The sequence below is a fragment of the Miscanthus floridulus genome, chromosome 3, assembly GCF_019320115.1.
Source record: "Miscanthus floridulus cultivar M001 chromosome 3, ASM1932011v1, whole genome shotgun sequence".
Lineage (NCBI taxonomy): Eukaryota > Viridiplantae > Streptophyta > Magnoliopsida > Poales > Poaceae > Miscanthus > Miscanthus floridulus.
In genome coordinates this window covers 114265539-114284390 of record NC_089582.1, presented here as the reverse complement: position 1 = coordinate 114284390, position 18852 = coordinate 114265539, and the positions used below count along the sequence as shown (strand labels likewise).

Here is an 18852-nt window from a genome sequence, read left to right as displayed (position 1 = left end):
TACGTAACATTGTAATTAAGAAGAAGAGTTTAATCATACAAACGACGCGCTTCATAGGAGCGCCCTCGGTGGTCTTACAGCCGTAGACTGGACCATCCTAGCAAATCATTCAAAGCTTCGATATTACATAAAAAGGTCAACAACCGAGCTAAGGGTAGTGCTGCAACCTACGAAGCTGGGCGCCTCGGCTGCTGGCTGCGCAGTCCTACTCCGGCGTCCGAGAAGAGCTTTCTACCAACCCTGGTGTTGGCCGCTGGAAATAACTCGTCCAGGGCGAAGCTGGGCGCCTCGGCTGCTGGCTGCGCGGTCCTACTCCGGCGTCCGAGAAGAGCTTTCTACCAACCCTGGTGTTGGCCGCTGGAAATAACTCGTCCAGGGCTTCAACTTGGCTCGACGTCAAGTTTCCAGTGAAAATGACGTCGTATGCTCCCTTGGACGCGGAAGAAACTGGTGTCGGCGGCGGCGCGATGCCCATCCTCTGCATGAGTAGTACCTCGCCCCGCTTGGAGGTGGGTACATGCGACAACGGCTGAACGGCAATCCGCCTGCTCCTGATTGGCTGGGGGCACTTTGTTGCCGCCTTCTGCCTTGGAGGACTAGCGATCAATGGCGACTTTCTCTTGCACTGCAGCTCCTCGGTGAACCTTGCGAGACGCCGAGCGGCCTCACATGGCGTGGGCGTCGCGTCGTCATCCTCGACGTCGAGTCCCACCCGAGTAGGCGTGAGCTGTGGTAGCTCCTGCACTAGCGGTAACTGAGGCGAGGGAGTAGCCGGCGCCGGAGACGTTTCCTCAATCCCTAGAGAGGCAGCCTTCAGAGTACGGCTCACGACGAGCGAGGCGGCGTGCTCCTCCAGCATCGGGTCGAAAGAGATGACCAGTGCGGGAGGCCCCGCACTCACGCGCAGCGCCAGCGCCAGCGGATCTGGCTCGGGAAAGCATAGTGCAGTGGTAGAAGTAGGTGCCTTGTCGGCGTGGTCGGCAGGCGCACCCGTGCCGATGTCCTTCGGCTTAGTCTTGCGTCGCCGACATCGTTGTCGTCTCCCACCGGCGCCCCCCACAGCCCTCGGTGCGGCACCCTCCACACTGCCGTGCGGCGCGTACTGGGAGGACGGAGGGTCATCGCGAGCAGAGTACCGTGGCCGGTTGGCACCTGCCGCCGCCGAGGTCGAAGCAGTCCTTTGCCTGCAGTCCTTGGCGAGGTGTCCGAATTCGCGACAGCGCAGACAATGCCGTGGCAACCGACAAGTCGCTACTCGGTGCGAGTATTCTGCAACTAACTTGAGTTAGATACGGAATGATTCGACGTACTTCGAACACGTATATATTTTTTTAATCCAAGTAAAATCAAGGTGCCTTTTGAAATCCATCACACTGATTTTCATGGGGCTCTATTTCAATCTGTTGTGTATTATTAGCCTTTAAGGTAATCCATACATATACTAGGGTCTACTAGCCTCTTTCCTATACTTTCTCTTTTATTTAAACCATGTACATACATGTGGCCAATTCAATAATGTTGTGCTTGCCCACTGGATCCATCTTCTATCCTGTTTGTTGAATTTGATTTGATCTTTTGTGTTCCGCCCTCAGTGGCAATGTTAACCTGCTGCTACTGACCTACCACTAATTGATATGCCACACACCAAAGATTAGGGTAAACTAGAGCTTTTTGTATTTATATATGCAAAGATTGAAGTCTATATGATACTGATTTTGAGCACATTGTGTTTTTATAGTATTATGATGAGATCTCTATTATGATCGTTGATATTATCAGTGGACTCAAAAAAAATTTGGCATCATTGCACCATTGTGGAGGGCCTTAGTTAGGTAGTCGCCCCTAGGACAGATTCACAACATGAGCGTGGGACCCTAGCTAAAGAGGTTGGATCAGGCCATGGTGGAGAACGACGACACGCGCGGTGATGAGGCCTTGCCCTTGCGCGAACCGCATTACGACCGGCGAGCTGATGGAACAAGCTGCACTCGCAAACCGAACATGAGTGGTTGAATGGTTGATGCAGGACATGCTCTGCGCTGTAGTGGTCTCGCCTGTTTGAGCAAGTGCATTGGTGTTGTCTCATAGACAATCTCATATAGTGCTACGTAATTTAAAGACAATTTAATAAACAACATATACAATGATTGTCTTTTAAGTTGTCTCATAGTAACTCATAATTTCTTAATCTATATATCTATACATAGAATAAAAGTAAAATTGTAAGTCACATGACAATAATAACTCATACAAAGGTAACATAGTTGTCTTATAGTCCCAAACTTTAGCCTATGAGACGGTTGTTTCGCGAAACAACAACCTCTTTCTCTCTTCCATCACTCTATATATCCTTCTCCATATCATAAAATTCCACATATGATACTGCTTGAGACGGAATGTGGTACTACTGACGTATATCAATCTACTTGGCCTCAGTACCGCTTGAGGAAGATAACGGCCCAAGAAAATGACGCGACAAGTGTATGGACCCGATGCTTCATGCAGGCCTGCACCACGACAACATCATTGCGTGGCCCATGGTATTATGGTAATAGCCCAAAACAGCCCCAAACTACATGATCAGAGTGGATCAGTGTGCAGTAGAGAGGAGCCATTCACAGATTGCTGGCTTTCGGGAGATGGTCGATTCTCACCTATATTGGTGACCTCAATATCATGGCGGTGTATCCATGAAGCCAATTGGTTCAATTGTGCAACTAGAAAAAATTGCAACCAATGCAACTCAACCAAATCATCACGGACTCCATCCATTGTGTGGAAACTTACAAACCACGAAGAATATGCCTCGTTATTATCGGCATTATTACCAGGTTCATGCACTCTATCACCTCCGACGTGGAGAAACTCATCTGACACGTCCGGGCGCACCCACCAAGATGCAAATTCTCACCTGACTGGAGCTAGCCTATCAAAATTGGCTTTGGACAACAGACAAGCTCATCACCAGCGGTTGGCTTAACCAACGTGTCTGCCCACTCTGCCGAGCACAAGACGAAATTGCACATTGTCGCTACTCGCTTCTGGTGTCATTGTCTGCTCACATTGGCGCTCCGCCTTGCCAGTGGCCAGCAGCAACAGCTCGCGTCCATGGCGGCTGAGGCGCATCGTTTGGGGGTCGGGGGTAGCGGCGCACTGGACCTCCAGCTCCGCCTGTGGGAGGACCGCGCGACCCCGATGGAGCTCCGCCTGTGGCAGGACTGCGCGACCTCAATGGACGCCAGCCTGACAGCTCCTACGGTGGCGTCTCCGCCTGCTTCCGCTGCGGCGAGGCAGGAGCAGCGAGCGGATAAGGATGAAGCCGCTCGTGTGTGTGTTTTTAATCTCGTGGGACCCACCTAACCCAAACCCATAAGCCAAACAATGGATTGGGCTTGGATTGTCATATGCCTAACCCAAACCCAGCCTACCATAACCCAAAACATTTCTCTATCCCAAACCCTCTAGCTATCCAAACGCCACATGAAGGGCTTGCATTGGACGCTATTATCATTTTAGAAGGAACCTAGTAGACAACGATTTTCGGCACTATCACGTTAAAGAGGAATGCCCACGCCTTGACATTCGCGGTTGCGAAACACATAGGCGCCCTAATCGCACACAAGAATTTTATCATGCCAGGAGAGTAATTTGTGGGCTGCATCTATTTCCTTATTTTATTTTTATAATATGGGTATAGGCATCTGTACTCTTCTTCTTCTTCTTCAGTAATGCAAAAGCGATACAGAACTGCTGTCATCTTTTCATGTTAAGGTTATCCCCAGTATAGAAGTTTCATTATTCCCACTTGACAAATCAGCAAAAATAACAACGTGGCATAAAAATTATATGGAAAAAGGAGATCGGAGATGAGTTTCATCTACGTGAAGCCTAACACGCATCATTTCTAACGCATTGAAAACTGAGTAAAACTCCATTGGAAGTATTTTGTTTCATCCCCACGTGTTGAAAACCGAGTGAAACTCCAGTAGAAACAACTAATTTTATAATACCATGCCACATTTAAATATGTAGGCTTATAAAACTATAAAAATTAATTAATTAATTAAATTGTGGACTGTGGGTCTTGTTTTTTTCCCCAAACTGGAAGCATTCTCCATTACGAAATAACCGGCGTCAAATCGTTGGCCACCAAAACCTGGGTACAAGGAGGGATGACCGACACCATATCTAAACTTAGACCGACCCCATGGGCAGCCAGACTATGAGCTACTGAATTACAAGAGTGGGTATATGAGCTACTTTCTTAAAAGCAAAATTACAAGAAAGGTCTTTTAGGGTCTATTTGGTTTTCTATCTAACTTGTAGCCTGGCTAGAATTCTAGCCGGGGCAGCCTTAGCCGGCTACCACCCAGTCAATCTCTGGTTGTTTGGTTGTCTGTACTGTCTATGCCTAGCTAGCTTTGTGTTTGGTTGTCTGGTTTGTTGTGGTATAGTCATCTCTTTTCTGAATCGATAAAGTTACCACTTTGAGGCGTGCCGGGGATGAAACTTCATTAACCTGACTGCATCCGTAAGTCAAAGGATGAAACAGGGCAAAGGATGAAACAGGGCATAGGGCATGTATTGTAAGAAATCCAGAACGAGGAAACAGCAGTAAAGTGCAGTTTGCTGAATGCATGGCCAAACACAAATGATGCGGCCTGCTTTATTCTCACTTGCATACTTGATAAAAAATATAAGAACCGAGGTAACAATGGAAGTAACTCAGTATTCAAGGGTAAACAAAAAGGAAGTAACTTGCGAAGAAGAATAGCAACAACAGCTTGTGAATCTTCAATCAATTGACTACCACACTAAGTGCAGCAAATGTTATGGCTCATACTTCTTGCATGATTTTCAATTAACCTTCCTCTGTTTGACATCTTCGTTAGCTGCCATAGCAAATTCTTTCTTTCTTTAAGTTTTTGCGAGGAAGCTGCTGTAGCAAACTAAATGTGCTTGATCTGTAATACAACAGCCAGGGATAGACCTGGTCTGAACACATGCAATATGGGGCTGTATGGTTGGGTGACTAACTTCCAACCAGACTTCAGTAAGCCAACTTCTAGTTGTTTGGTTGCCTGTAAAGAGTCCGTAGCCAGGCCCAGCTAAGCCCCTTTAGATGCCTTAGCCAGGCTCTAGAAAAACGAGATGCCATTCCGTTTTTCCGTGGCTAGGCTTGGCTAAGCCTGGTGTTCACGTCTTGTCACCGCCCGCGACCAATCCTCCGCGCTCCTCTGCTCTTCCGCCCGGTCCCCCTCGGTGCTCGCCATGAGGCCCCTTGCTCGCTCCTCTCCCCCACGGTGCTCGCGGCCATGGAGGCCCCAGCCCCGGAAACGCCGGCCAAGCTAGAGTTTGCTCGCCCTGCCTGGGAAACGCCGGACGGCTTGCGGCAGCCGAGCTAGAGTTTGCTCGTGCGGGCACGCCCCCACTTGCCCGACGGAGATCGAGATGGCGGCCGCGGCCACGAACGTCACCGCTACGGCCGCCTGCCTGTGCCTCCATGGCCGCTGCCGGAGCGTGTTCGCGCCGGGGCTGGGGCCTCCATGGCCGCGAGCACCGAGGGAGAGAGGAGCGAGCAAGGGGCCTCATGGCGAGCACCGAGGGGGACCGAGCGGAAGAGCGGAGGGGTGGAGGAGCGCGAGCGGAGGAGCGCGGAGGATCGGTCGCCGGCGGTGACGAGACGTGAACACAGGGCTTAGCCAAGCCTGTCCACGGGAAAACGGAATGGCATCTCGTTTTTCTAGAGCCTGACTAAGGCTTCTAAAGTGGCTTAGCTGGACCTAGACTCTTTACAGACAGCTAAACAACTAAAAGTTGGCTTCGTAAAGCCTTGTTGGGAGTTAGCCACCCAACCAAACAGTCTCAAGGTAAACCACTCGCTGAGCTCCTATCTATCTCCATGGACAACACCGCATTGACGACCGCTGCTGCATCAGGTTCCAGGATTATATTCTGAATGCCCAGATCAGCTGCACTTTCTTGTTCGGCTGCTGGGTTTCCGCTGCTGCGGCTGGCTGGCCCTAGTTGTCGGCTACAGTAACATGCGAGGGAGAGCAGCTGTCCAGCCGATTCCAAAACCCGAGCTGATTACATTTCCTTCATGATCCCGCAATATAAAGCCCCAGCCGCCGCTATGACTTGACTGACTGAAGGCACCATCGCAGTTCAATTTCACCACTCCCATTCGGAGGTCAGCACCATCTTGGTTTCGGCACAGCTTGTACTAGTTCAGGCTTTTGCCGTTTTTCAGAACTGAAAACTCTTCAGCATAGGAGCGAATGTACTGGACCATCTGCGTGCTACCTCTAGGCGTATCTCCTTCACGAATACAGCATCTCTCAGACCACCATACATATAGCAAGGTAACAACTCTGCTTTGGACATCTTCCTGAATGCTTTCCAGAACTTGTTTAGCTGAAACAGCCTGTTCCAACTGAACTCTGATGTGTTCCAGTTGCAAATCTCTCCATAGCTTGCGAACATTCTTGCATTTAAAAAACAAGTGGCCACCATCTTCATCCAGGCGCCCACACAGGATGCACACCGTATCTAACTTCATTCCTCTGCGTTTAAGATTCACTCTTAATGCCAAGCTGTTATGTCCAAGGCGCCAAAGAAAGTGCAGCATTTTACGCGGACAAAGCCGATCTGTCCACAACCGCGTCCAAAGCCGATCTGTCCCTGCACCCCCAGCTGTAGTGGATGAACTCCCACCACTATCCCTGGCCCGTCTCTTCTCTTCTACACAGACTTTGTATGCCGACTTCACCGTGAACAGGCCATTTTGGTCGTAATGCCAGGCCGCCAAATCATCCATTACTTCATGGACTGGGATGCTGAGAATGATATCTGCATCTTCTTCCCAAAAGATGTTGCGTACCAACATTTCATCCCATGAACCTGTATATGGATTCAACAATTCATTAACTCGAGATAAAAGGGTGGCCCCCTTCGGTGTAAAAGGCCTGCGCAAGTGCTCTCTTGGTAGCCAGGCATCATCCCAAATATTAATCTTAGACCCATCCCCAACTCTCCATATTAAGCCCTTTTTGAGAAGATCAACAACCGACAAGATACTGCGCCAAGAATAGGACATGTTCCCAGTTGGTTTGGCCCCCAGCACATCTCCAGTCGGATAATATTTTGCCTTTAGAAGCATCGCACATAACGAGTCCGGGTTCATCAATAATCTCCAGCCTTGTTTAGCGAGCATCGCCATATTGAAGCTGTGAATATCACGAAATCCAAGACCACCTTCATCCTTCAGCTTTGTCAATTTGTCCCAACTAAGCCAATGCATCTTATGTTCATTATCCTGCTGACTCCACCAAAATCTACAAATCATCGCACTAATCTGGTCACAGAGTGTTTTAGTAAGATCAAAGCATCCCATAGCAAAGGCTGGGATAGCTTGTGCTACAGCTTTAATTAGAATTTCTTTCCCAGCTCTTGACAACATCTTCTCCTTCCATCCTTGGATCCTTTGCCAAATTCTATCTTTCAAATATCTGAAAGTTGCAGTCCTCGAGATCCCAATACGATCTTGTAGAGTACATTACAGAGACTTATAGGGCGAAGATCGGTAACTCTTTCCGGCATCTGAACTTTTGGGATGAGTGCAATAAATGTTTCATTCCACTTCTCCGGCATAGGTCCACCACGCAGGAAGGCCAGCACCTCTGAAGTTATCTGTCCTCCTACTAACTCCCAAAATTTCTTGTAAAACACCGCAGGCATGCCGTCAGGCCCCGGCGCTTTCAGATCACCAATATTATCCAGTGCAATGTTAATCTCACCAGAGGTGGATTCAGCTAACAACTTCGCATTCATCTCCTCAGTGACACAGGGTTGGACGGCGTGTAACAATTGCTGCACATCACCCTGTGCACTGGACCTGAAAAGTTGCAGAAAGTAGTTAGTGATAAACACCTGCTTCTCTACTTCATCTTCCACCCAACCCCCCAGCACTATTATCAAGTTTCCCTAATCTATTCCTGCGCTTCCTCTCCGTACAGGCTGCATGAAAAAAATTTGTATTTCACCTACACGACATTTTTACATAAGTGCAATAAAAGCTAGCACGGGAAATAGCCTTAAAAATCCAACAATTCACGATGAAGCTTTTTTTTTTGAAAAAGTGAATATAAGCTTGTCCAGAAAACAGTAAGTATTTGTAAGTAACCGGGATGTGGTACCCAAAGCGGCAATGCGCACGGACGCTATGGACGTGATTGGTTGGATGTATGTTCATGCACAGAATCTTTTATAAATCGGTAATTCTAGAAGCAGTTGTTCGTCCGCTCCGGGCGCTCCGTCGATGGGCCACATGCTGGCCTAACACTCTCTTCCTGTCTGCCTAGGAGTTTCTAAAAAAAAAAAGAATCAGTTTTCCTACCTTGCGGCCCTTTTCCTTCCCCAACGATGCAGTCGCACCCCGCGCGCAGCTCGTAGCGCCTCGTCGTCCACCAGCGCCGCCGCGCGCCCCCACCGCCTCCTCCTGCACCAACCCAGCATCGTGCCGCCCTCCCTACCCACCTGTCGTGCCACCACGCTTGCTCCCCCGCGCCCCGGACCATCAGACCGCCGGCTCCTTGAACTCGGGGTGGGAGCCAAGGACCGTCGGCTGCCCTTCTTCCGAGATTAATCCGTCGCTTCCTTGAACTTAATGTGGGCGCCATCTTCTTCGCTCCTCGTCCCGGGCCGCTGCCTTCGGTGAACACATGCCGATGTGCCTCCATTCTCCCAAACAACAAGGAGATATTACGTTGAAAGCACATGTTTCAAGTGTTTCAGAGGTATGTTGCAAGTGTTTTCATATGGATATTGCAAAAGTGGATCGGGATGTTGCATATGTTGTAATGGTTGTACACGTATGTTGCAAACTTCTATTCCCAATGTTTCATCTGTTTTTTCCAGACGTATATTGCAAGTGTGTTTATTTGGATGTTTCATATGTTTCACACATATGTTACCAGTGTAATGTTGCGTATGTTTTACAATGTTTTTCAAGTATTTTTCATGTGCTTTTTGCAAGTGTTTCAGATGCATATTTCAAATGTTTCATCTGCCTTTAGACATATGTTGCAAATGTTGCATCTTGATGTTTCAAAAAATAGATCGGGTGTTGCATCTTTATCCTCGTTTTTTGCTGCCTCGCCTCGGTGTCTCCTCCTCCCGTCGTCGTCAGCTAGCATCCGCCGTCCCCTCCCCCTCTTCTCGATGCTAGTGACGTTCGGGGCAACACGAGCCCATGTGGCACGCAAAACGGTGCAAAAACGACGTGGAAAACGGCTATAGGCGCGGACGTCCGGACGCCCCGTCCGTCTATAAATACCTGTGTTTGGATGGTCGTATGCTTCTTGAAGCCGGCCCAAACTCATGCAAAAGGAGCCTTCGGGCCAGGCTTTAGTGGAACGCGGATTCCATCGGTTCCTGCCGAGCTGGGCTTGCCGTGGTCCATGTGACCGTTCCCATCACCTTCCTATGCTCTGCTCCCTTCATTCACAGTTCTTGCTTAGCAGGTGGTATTGTTACCACATGAGCATATACTATATGGATAATAAAATATATATACAAAAAAAATCAAAACAACTTATAATTTGGAACTGAGTAGTATCAACTATTTTGTGCAGTCGTCCAATCAATCTCGAAAGAACCTGGTCAGCTTGTGACACCCACGAAACATAACGATGCTTTCACATATTGCATTCGCAGAACCTGGGTGTGCTCAGCCTGGCCGATCCACCCAACCAGGTCAGACCCTATGCACTAAACCAATCACGCCCTGTATATACCAGTGCCATATTTTTACACATCTGCTTTTTTTTTTTTGAGGGGATACACATGCTGCTGATGGTGGGACGCATTGGGAGCAACTGAAGAACCTGAAGGCTCAGATAGTGCAGCCCATCCCGCCATCCGGCACGCAAGACACAGAGCGACAATAAGCCCACGCAGAGCAGCCGCACCAGGCGCCCTAATGCGCGCATGTTTGGGCTACAGTGTGCTTGATCCCTAGGCAGTAGAAGCAGCTGCGTTGCTCGGACGGTTGTCTGACCATTCCATTTCCTCCATCTCACCACCTCTCCCTCATAAAGATGGCAACGCCCCCGATAGCTGATACCCGATGGTTATTCGATCCATTAGAAACGGGGATGAGACAATATCTTTACTCATGGACATTTAAATGGACAAGAATCCATCCCCGACGGGTATAGCGGATACAGAAACGTGCCCTATTTATCCGTCCCCGTTACCTATTGGGGAACCCGACTATTTGAGCTGTCATGCGAGTATTAGACCCAAAGAAGCTCAACATAGCTATTTTGGCCCAAATCTGAACAATCATATATATATATAGTTTGTGTGTTCTAGGAACCCTAGTTCAATTTTTCCTCACCATCTCCGTCAGCAGCACAAGCACGCCTGCCTCACGAGCGCTCGTGCCCCTCGCTTCCTCAGTTCAGTCTCTCTGCCACCTTTGCTCTTCCTCCTCGCAACCTCGCTCCTTCTCCTCGATATCTCCGAGACTTCGACACTTATACCCGGGTGAAGAAGAAACGTCTCCGATTGCAAAGCTGCGACCCCAAGTGTCCTTGTTTATCGAGTATGCAGTACCCATCGGATATTACCCGACTGATGCCCGACGGGTACGGGGACCGACGGGTACGGGGATGGACAAGAATCTATACCCAAGACAGTTAACGGGGACGGGATGAATTCTCCGTGGCGGGGAAAAGAACGTTCCGACCATACCCGACGGTAACATCCCCGTTGCCATCCTTACTCCCTCTCCTGTCTCCTGTATATAAACACAAGCGAACGGCGGCCCCTGACGCCCACAAACAGACTGCAGCTCACTTGTGTAAGCTGCCTGTGAGGCGGCCGAGATATTCCAGCACCGGCGAGGGGGAACCCGGGTAGTAGGTGGAGTCGTGGAGACGATGATAGGGTGGGGCGACGTGTACAAGGTGGTGGCGGCCATGGCGCCGCTCTACTTCGCGCTGGGGCTCGGCTACGGCTCGGTGCGGTGGTGGAAGCTGTTCACGCCGGACCAGTGCGACGCCATAAACCGCCTCGTGACCTACTTCGCCGTGCCCTTCTTCGCCTTCGATTTCGCCGCGCGCATCGACCCCTTCGCGCTCAGCTACCGGGTCCTCGCCGCTGACGCGCTGTCCAAGCTCGCCGTGGCGCTCGCTCTCGCTGCTTGGGCCACCGCAGCCGCAGCCGCAGCCGCGCGCCGTGGCGGCGGAGGCGGCAAGGGCAAGGACAGGGCCTTGTCGTGGTGCATCACGGGGTTCTCGCTTGCCACGCTCAACAACACGCTCGTCGTGGGCGTGCCGCTCCTGGACGCCATGTACGGCAAGTGGGCGCGCGATCTCATCGTGCAGCTCTCCGTGGTGCAGTTCATTGTCTACTTCCCGGCTTTGCTGCTCGCGTTCGAGGCCAGGCGCGCCGCCGGGGGCGCCGGCAAGCTGGCCGTTGCGGAGGAAGCTGCAGGTGGCGTTGACGAAAGCGGCGGCGGCGTGGGTGGCGAGACGGCGGTTCAGTCGTCGTTCTGGCCGCTGGTCGGAGCGGTCTGGACGAAGGTGGCGAGGAACCCGAACATCTACGCTGGCATTCTTGGCGTCTCGTGGGCTTGCGTCACCAACAGGTTCGCGTCATTTACGCAGGCACGCCTTTCCATGCACCATTTGCGTTTTGATGTAAACGTGTGCATGAGATTGCTCACTGCTCTAAAAGAACTTCCTGCCATTTCCATTGAAATCTAGGCTCCCCGAGTTCATTTGTGGTGGATGTCGAAGACACTTTTTTGTTCTTTCAAATTTGTAGGAACAAAATCGACTTAAAATTTGTAGAGATCTATTGGACGACTAGGGCCTTGTTTAGATTGTAAGTTTTTTCACTTTCTCTCCATCATATTAAATCTTTGGACACATGCATAGAGTATCAAATGTAGATAAAAAAATGACTAATTACATAGTTTGATTGTAAATTACGAGACGCATCTTTTGAGCCTAGTTAGATCATAATTAGACAATAATTATTAAATACAAACGAAAATACTACAGTATCAAATACGGATTCCTAACCTCACTCTAGACGAGGCCCAGCTTTACTTGCAACTCGCGAAGATCTCATATCGCAACTCACTGTAGCACAGTGCCCGCACAGTGCATTAGCTTGTACTAGCTTAATTCTAGGTGTATTTTTAATGTGTCTAGCTAAAGTTTAAACAAATATACAGTAAAAATATTAATGTTTATGACATCAAATAAGTATGGTATAAAAATATATTTTATGACAAATCTAATGATACTTATTTGATATTTTAAATATTGATATTTTTATTTATAGTTAATCAAACTCGAGATACTTTAATTTAGTACTATGCTAGAGTTGTATTCTTTTATGAACGGAGGAAGTAGATAACTATATACCTATATGTAGTAGAGTTTGCATGGGTGAATAAAAGGTCATAAAATAGCTACTCCACTCCAAACAGGGTTGAAATTTGACCCCCCAAAAAACAGCGAATGATATTCGCTGTGTAGTGTAGTGTAGTGGATGCCACACCACCAATAAAACCGGGCAAAATGGAACAAATTCCTTCTTGTTAGTGGAACAACATTACAAAAACAAATCAATTTGGAGTTAAAGCACATCGATTTGATTGAGCACCCGCCTTACTATTTAACTTAAGCATACATTGAAACAATCAGTGAAAAATATCTAAAGCATATTACTCTAAATGATATAGTCCATTCATGCATGTATTAGAATAGGGAGCCACTTTGGCATAAAGTTGGTGGAATGTCTGGTGCAAACAAGCAGTTGCTGAAAAACTGAAAAAGGTGTAAGCTCGGCTAATTCCGGCCGTTCTTTTCCGTTGCTTCGTTTCTCTTCAGGAACGGCACTAGCCTCTGTCTCCCTGTGCGCGCCGCCGGGCTGTAATTTTTCCCGTAATGCGTTACAGCCACACGCCACTAGAGGGCTAGCTAGAGGCGTGCTGCCCCCCTCAGTGCAGCGCCCACGCACGGAACTTGTTAGCGATGTTGCTAGCTGCCACAGTGCCACTTGAGACATAAATTTTGCATTCGTCAAACATTTTTCCGTGCATGAGCGCACTTGGGCACCCAATTCAGAGTTTCCACAACGCTGCACTTGAGCAGCAACAAACGTTTTGGTTTCGTCTGTACGTGTTGTTGATCGGTGCTCGATCGACGCAGCAGGTGGCACATCGAGACGCCGAGCATCATCGAGGGCTCCGTGCTCGTCATGTCCAAGACCGGCGTTGGCCTCGCCATGTTTAGCATGGGTACGGAACTAATAGCGACCGCGTCATATATAAGAACACGGTACAACAACACTGAGTCCACATATTGAATTGATGGTCCGATCCTGTACGTGGTGGCAGGGCTGTTCATGGCGCTGCAAGAGAAGATCATCGTCTGCGGCGCCGGGCCGACGGTGCTCGGCATGGCGCTACGGTTCGTGGCCGGGCCGGCTGCTACTGCCGCCGGGGCCGTGGCTCTCGGCCTCCGCGGCGACGTCCTGCGCCTCGCCGTCATGCAGGCCGCGCTTCCCCAGTCCATCACCACGTTCGTGTTCGCCAGGGAGTACGGCCTGCACGCGGACGTGCTGAGCACAGCGTGAGTAGTTTCTTTCTTTCTTTTTTTTTTGCCTCATCCGCAACTGAGACAGCACTCCCGTGCTGAAAATCTTGCAGGGTCATCTTCGGGACGCTGGCGTCATTGCCCGTGCTCATCGTCTACTACATTGTTCTAGGATTGATACGGTGTTAATTAAGTATGCGTGCGTATTGTGAGCGTCTTCGTTATACTTTGTAATTTTTTTTAAAAAAGTCATGTAGCAAGTAGCGTTACCTTTCTTTTTTCAGTGATGTACTGATGTGCCCCTTGTCGTCAGCAAGCAATTAGATTAGCTGCCAATCATCAAGCTTGTGTGTTTGCTCTTCTGTAACAAATAATTAATGACCACTGTGCCTGATTCCATGAGAGCAGCACTAGTGATTTCTGAGCACTGCAGAAAAGATTTCTATATATTTCTGAATAGTTAAGCCCTTGTTTAGTTCCACCCTAAATTCTCAAAAAGTGCTATAGTACCTATCACATCGAATGTTTGCGGCCCGTGCATGGAGCATTAAATGTAGACGAAAAAAACTAATTGCACAGTTTAGTGGGAAATTACGAGACGAACGTTTTGAGCCTAATTAGTCCATGATTAAACACTAATTGCTAAATAAAAACAAAAGTGTTATAATAGCTCCAAATTCCAACTTTCTGAAACTAAACACGCGCTAAGAAGTACTGACCAGTCAGGTGAGAGTGGAAGCAGAACCACATGCCTCGTTTCTCTACCTGAATCCTGATAGAGTGATAGACAGGTAGCATCTGAAGACTAAGGCTCACCCTAGAGGATCGAAACTAGGTGCGAAAATTCTGCCGACGAATGAGCAGTTCTCAGTACTACAGAAGTAGAGAGGCAGGCTCCATCATCGATGGATCAGGCCGGGCCCGAACAGGAACAGCCGATGTTTAGCAGCACGCATCTACACACCCAGTCCCCATTTCTTCCATGAAGAAACCAGAAAGAAACAAAACACGCAGGGGCATATCCCTTCAGCCCAAGTGTACGTACGTTCATGGGAGGATGAAGGATCGGAGCTCTAACAATCAGTCCGTTCGCTTGTTGGTTTAGTCAGCCCAAACTAACCAGTCAATAGTGTTTTTCTCTCATAATAAATCAACATCAGCCAGCCCAAATCAGCCCAGAAACCAACCAGCGAACAGGCCAAATGGGTGGCCATGGCACGGTATTTTGAGCAAAGCATCCACTCACCGTGGCCCTGTTTATTTAGAATTGTTTGGCTTATAAATCATATTGTTTTTAGTTAATAAATAATATTTTTTTCTTATACTAAATCAGTACATGGTTTATCGGTCCAGCGTGCCCACAGGACGCATGTTCGCGGTGGGGAGCGGGGAGTGGACGTAACGCGCCATTATGGTGGGTGTGGGTGTCATCAACAGTCCCACGGCAAGGAAATTGATCTGACAGCTCAAGGGCATGTTGAACCATGTCCGGCAACCAATCTCTGTCGTAGCCACTCTCATCCAGTTCCCGAATATATTCCCGGTTCAAGATAGAGTGGATTGTTGGGCCCGGGATGTCCGCATGAATGGGCCGATTGGTTACTAACATTCTCGCACACACACTATAACTAGAGGTAGAAAAGAAAGAAAGATCAAAGCACACACACAACATAAACATCAGCGTTGACTAAAACTCTGTAGAGGAGATGGTAAAACTAAACTCGCTCACTTTACTGAATTACATTTAACTCTACACATCTAATCATATTACACAGACATGCTAGGCTGTCATGCTGCTACAGTACTCGATGTGACAGTAGGACTGACTTTGGCGTCTGCCCCTGCTATGGCTTCAGTACGACAGGAGAGCCTTTCGGCACCTGCCCCTTCCGCGGCTACAGTGCAGTAGCAGGGGAGTCCTTTCGGTGTCTGCCCCTGCCGTGCATACAGAGATGGGAGAGCAGCAGATTACTTTACAACTCTTCCCCTAATCCTGCTGCTAACCCTAGAACCTCCACCATGCCGATCATCTTCTTCAGCTCCATGAACAGAAGACGGCCGAGTGGCTTGGTGAGAACGTCCGTGAGTTGCTGACCAGTTTCGACGAACTCGATGACGATCTGCCCTCCATCGACATCTTCTTCAGCTCCATGAACCGAAGACGGCCGAGTGGCTTGGTGAGAACGTCCGCGAGTTGCCGATCAGTTTCGATGAACTCGATGACGATCTGCCCTCCATCGACATAGTCCCTGAGGAGGTGAAACTTGATGTCGATGTGCTTGCTCTGGTCGTGGAGAACTAGATTCTTCGCGAGGGCAATGGCGGGCTGGTTATCCACCATCAGTGCTGGTGGGTGAGCTTCCACACCGGTCAGCTCGTCCAGCAGCCGAAGCAGCCACATAGCTTGGCACGCTGCTGTGGCCGTCGCCACGTACTCTGCCTCGCACGTGGATAGCTCCACCACCTTCTGTTTCAGCGACAACCATGAGATTAGAGCCGACCCAAGGAAGACGAGCACGCCAGAGGTGCTTTGCCGTCTGTCGATGTCCCCTGCCATGTCTGCATCGTAGAACATAGTGAGCTACAGCCCATTTCCGCTGGTCTTGGGGAAGACAATCCCCTGATCCACCATCCCCTTAACGTAGCGCAGCAGCCGTTTCACCGCGGCCCAATGATCCTCTCAGGGATCCTCCATGAAGCGGCTGATGTAGCCCACGGTGAACGCAATGTCCGACCTCGTGTGTACTAGGTAGCTTAGACCACCGATGATGCTCCGGTAGAGTGTTACATCTACCTTCACCGTGGTACTGGCCTTCATCAGCTTCAGTCGCTCCTCCATCGAAGTCACGCACGGCTTACACTCAGCCTTGCCGCTCCGCTCCAACAGCTTTGAGGTGTACGCGCTCTGACCAAGCATGAGCGTCTCCTTCCCCTATCTCACCTCGATACCGAGGTAGTAGGAGAGCACGTCGAGATTGCCTATTAAAAAATGAGCCACCATCTCGCACTTGAAGCTATCGATATCCTCCGCACGGGCACCGATGATGATCAAGTCGTCCACATACACGCCCATGACAAGCTCCTCCTTCTCCCGTCACTGTGTGTAGAGCGCGTGCTCGGTCATGCACCGTGAGAACCCAAGCTCATCCAGCGGGGCGTCAAGCTTGATGTTCCACGCTCACGGAGCCTACCATAGCTCGTAGGGCGCCTTACGCAGTCGGAGCACCTTATGCTCTGCTCCCTTGACGACAAAACCCAGAGGTTGCCTAACAAAGACCATCTTCGCTAGCTCACCGTTGAGGAAGGTCAATTTTATGTTTAGGTGATGGACGCGCCAGTCCTTCACTACTGCTAAAGGCAGCAATAGTCAGATAGACTCCATGTACGCTACCAGCGCAAAGACTTCCTCGAAGTCGATGCCCTCACGCTAGACAAAGACTTGGGCGACGAGGCACGCCTTGTGCTTGATAATGGCTCCACGCTCGTCCCGCTTGACCTTGTACACCCACTTTAGGCCGACCGGACAACATCTTGGAGGTGGATTGATGAGCCCCCAAGTCTCATTTTCCTCGATCGCCTTCATCTCCTCCAACATCACCCGTCGCTAATTTGCATCGTGCTCGATCAGCACGAACGTCGGTGGTTCCTCTGCACTGACGAGAAGCAACTCTAGGTCATTGAGCAGCCCACCCGTCGGCCTGAGGATCCTGTGCCACCAACGATGTTGTTCAGCCTATGGAACCACACCTCCTCACCGTCATGGAAAGAATCCACGAACTCTGTGATGTCGCTTAGAGGTGAGGTGAACTCAATCAACGTCGATGGAGTCCTCTGTTCTACCGAAGTGGTCGGCATAGCACCTTGAGTGCTCGGCACCCCAGCTGTAGTGCTCGCCACTACTCCTAGACCGCTTGTCACCACTCCTGGAGTGGTTGGCACCACTGCAGGAGTGCTTGGCACTAGTCTTAGAGTGGTCGGCACCACTACAAGACCTCTTGGCTCCACTACGGGAGCACTCGGCACCCATCCCGGAGTGGTCAACACTACTGTAGGACCGCTCGGCACCACTCCTAAAGTGCTCATCATCCCTCCCCGTGTGCTCGGCACCTCTCTCGAAGTGCTCGGCACCGCCCCAGGAGTGGTCGGCTTTGTTGCTGGAGTGATTGGCACCTTCTCTCCAGCGTCTCCACCACCATGGATGACCAAGTGCTCGACGACGAAGGTGCTGGTGAAGCCGCCAGCTTCCCCTATGCCTGAACTGTCCTAGTCCCAGGCCGCCTTCTCGTTGAACATGATGTCACACAAGACAACCACCTTGCCTCCATGTGGGTCATAGATCCTGTAACAACCCAAAAATCCACACACCAAAAATCACAACTATAAAATTTTTGTGTTAGCCCTATGTGATGTTGAGTGACACATGTAGAAGCCCAACCCTAGTTTTGGATTGGATGCGACCCAACTAGGTTAAAATCATAAGCATAGTTTAGTTTTATGCCACATGTGTAATTAAATTCCTAAATAAATAAATCATGCATGCATCCTTAGACCCACTTGTGATTTGGATTCTTTTGCCTTATGTGATGTTTAACTAACTTACTTAATATTTATGATAAACCCTAACCAAATTGGCAACAAATAAAAGAGAAAGGAAAGAAGAGGGAGCAGCAGCAGCCTAGGCCTACTCGGCCTTGCGAACCAGCTCGCCTGCCCTTTCACGCGCATAGCCCACGAAGCCGGCCCAGCATCACCCTACTACCTGCGCGTGCACAAGCTGCTGACGAGCCAGACCCGCCCGTCAGTCGTCACGCACTGCATGTCGCCGCATCAGGACAAGTTGACAAATGGGCCCCCTCTGACAGCCGCACAGCAACAGGGTCTTCTTCCTCCCCACGCCAACCTCTCCCTCGACCGGGAACCGACCAACGTGGTAGGCATGGGCCCAGGGTCACGCAAATTGCATGACCTTGTTCCCCCTTGCGCCGCGCTTACGCTACCGCATGAGAGCCGTCGGATGCACCGCACGCATCACCACCGCCCGATCGTCGTTCGCCATTGGAGCCCTTGGAGCTCGGCTATAAAAGCCAACGTCCGTGAGCCCTAACCCTTAGCCCGTTCGCCGCCGCCGCTGGTGGCACAACACCACACAGCGTTAAGCCAAGAGAGAGGGAGGAGGGAGAAGCAAGGTGGAGAAGGAAGCCGATGTGGGGAGGACCTCGCTAGAGCCAGGAGC

At 49.9% G+C, this 18852-nt stretch overlaps 1 protein-coding gene across 3 annotated transcripts; it reads left to right on the top strand.

Moving 5' to 3' along the window:
- The first annotated feature begins 10854 nt into the window (after positions 1-10854).
- Positions 10855-14087, top strand: LOC136546564 (probable auxin efflux carrier component 5b). Of its 3 annotated transcripts, none has more exons than XM_066538539.1 (4): positions 10855-11656; positions 13236-13321; positions 13421-13655; positions 13733-14087. In XM_066538539.1, exons 1-4 carry the CDS (start codon positions 10947-10949, stop codon positions 13806-13808), a joined length of 1107 nt encoding a protein of 368 aa, XP_066394636.1. In that variant the 5' UTR covers positions 10855-10946; the 3' UTR covers positions 13809-14087. The 3 variants fall into 3 exon arrangements, with proteins under 3 accessions (XP_066394636.1, XP_066394635.1, XP_066394637.1); XM_066538538.1 differs by having other exon boundaries at positions 13233-13321; XM_066538540.1 differs by lacking the exon at positions 13236-13321.
- Positions 14088-18852: the final 4765 nt, after the last annotated feature.

What these genes read in the sequence shown, in the direction of transcription:
- LOC136546564 (XM_066538538.1), top strand. Translation starts at nt 10,947, where the DNA reads ATGATAGGGTGGGGCGACGTGTACAAGGTGGTGGCGGCCATGGCGCCG. An exon ending in TGGGCTTGCGTCACCAACAG is followed by an intron (nt 11,657 to 13,232) that starts GTTCGCGTCATT and finishes CGATCGACGCAG; the next exon opens with CAGGTGGCACATCGAGACGC. An exon ending in CCTCGCCATGTTTAGCATGG is followed by an intron (nt 13,322 to 13,420) that starts GTACGGAACTAA and finishes ACGTGGTGGCAG; the next exon opens with GGCTGTTCATGGCGCTGCAA.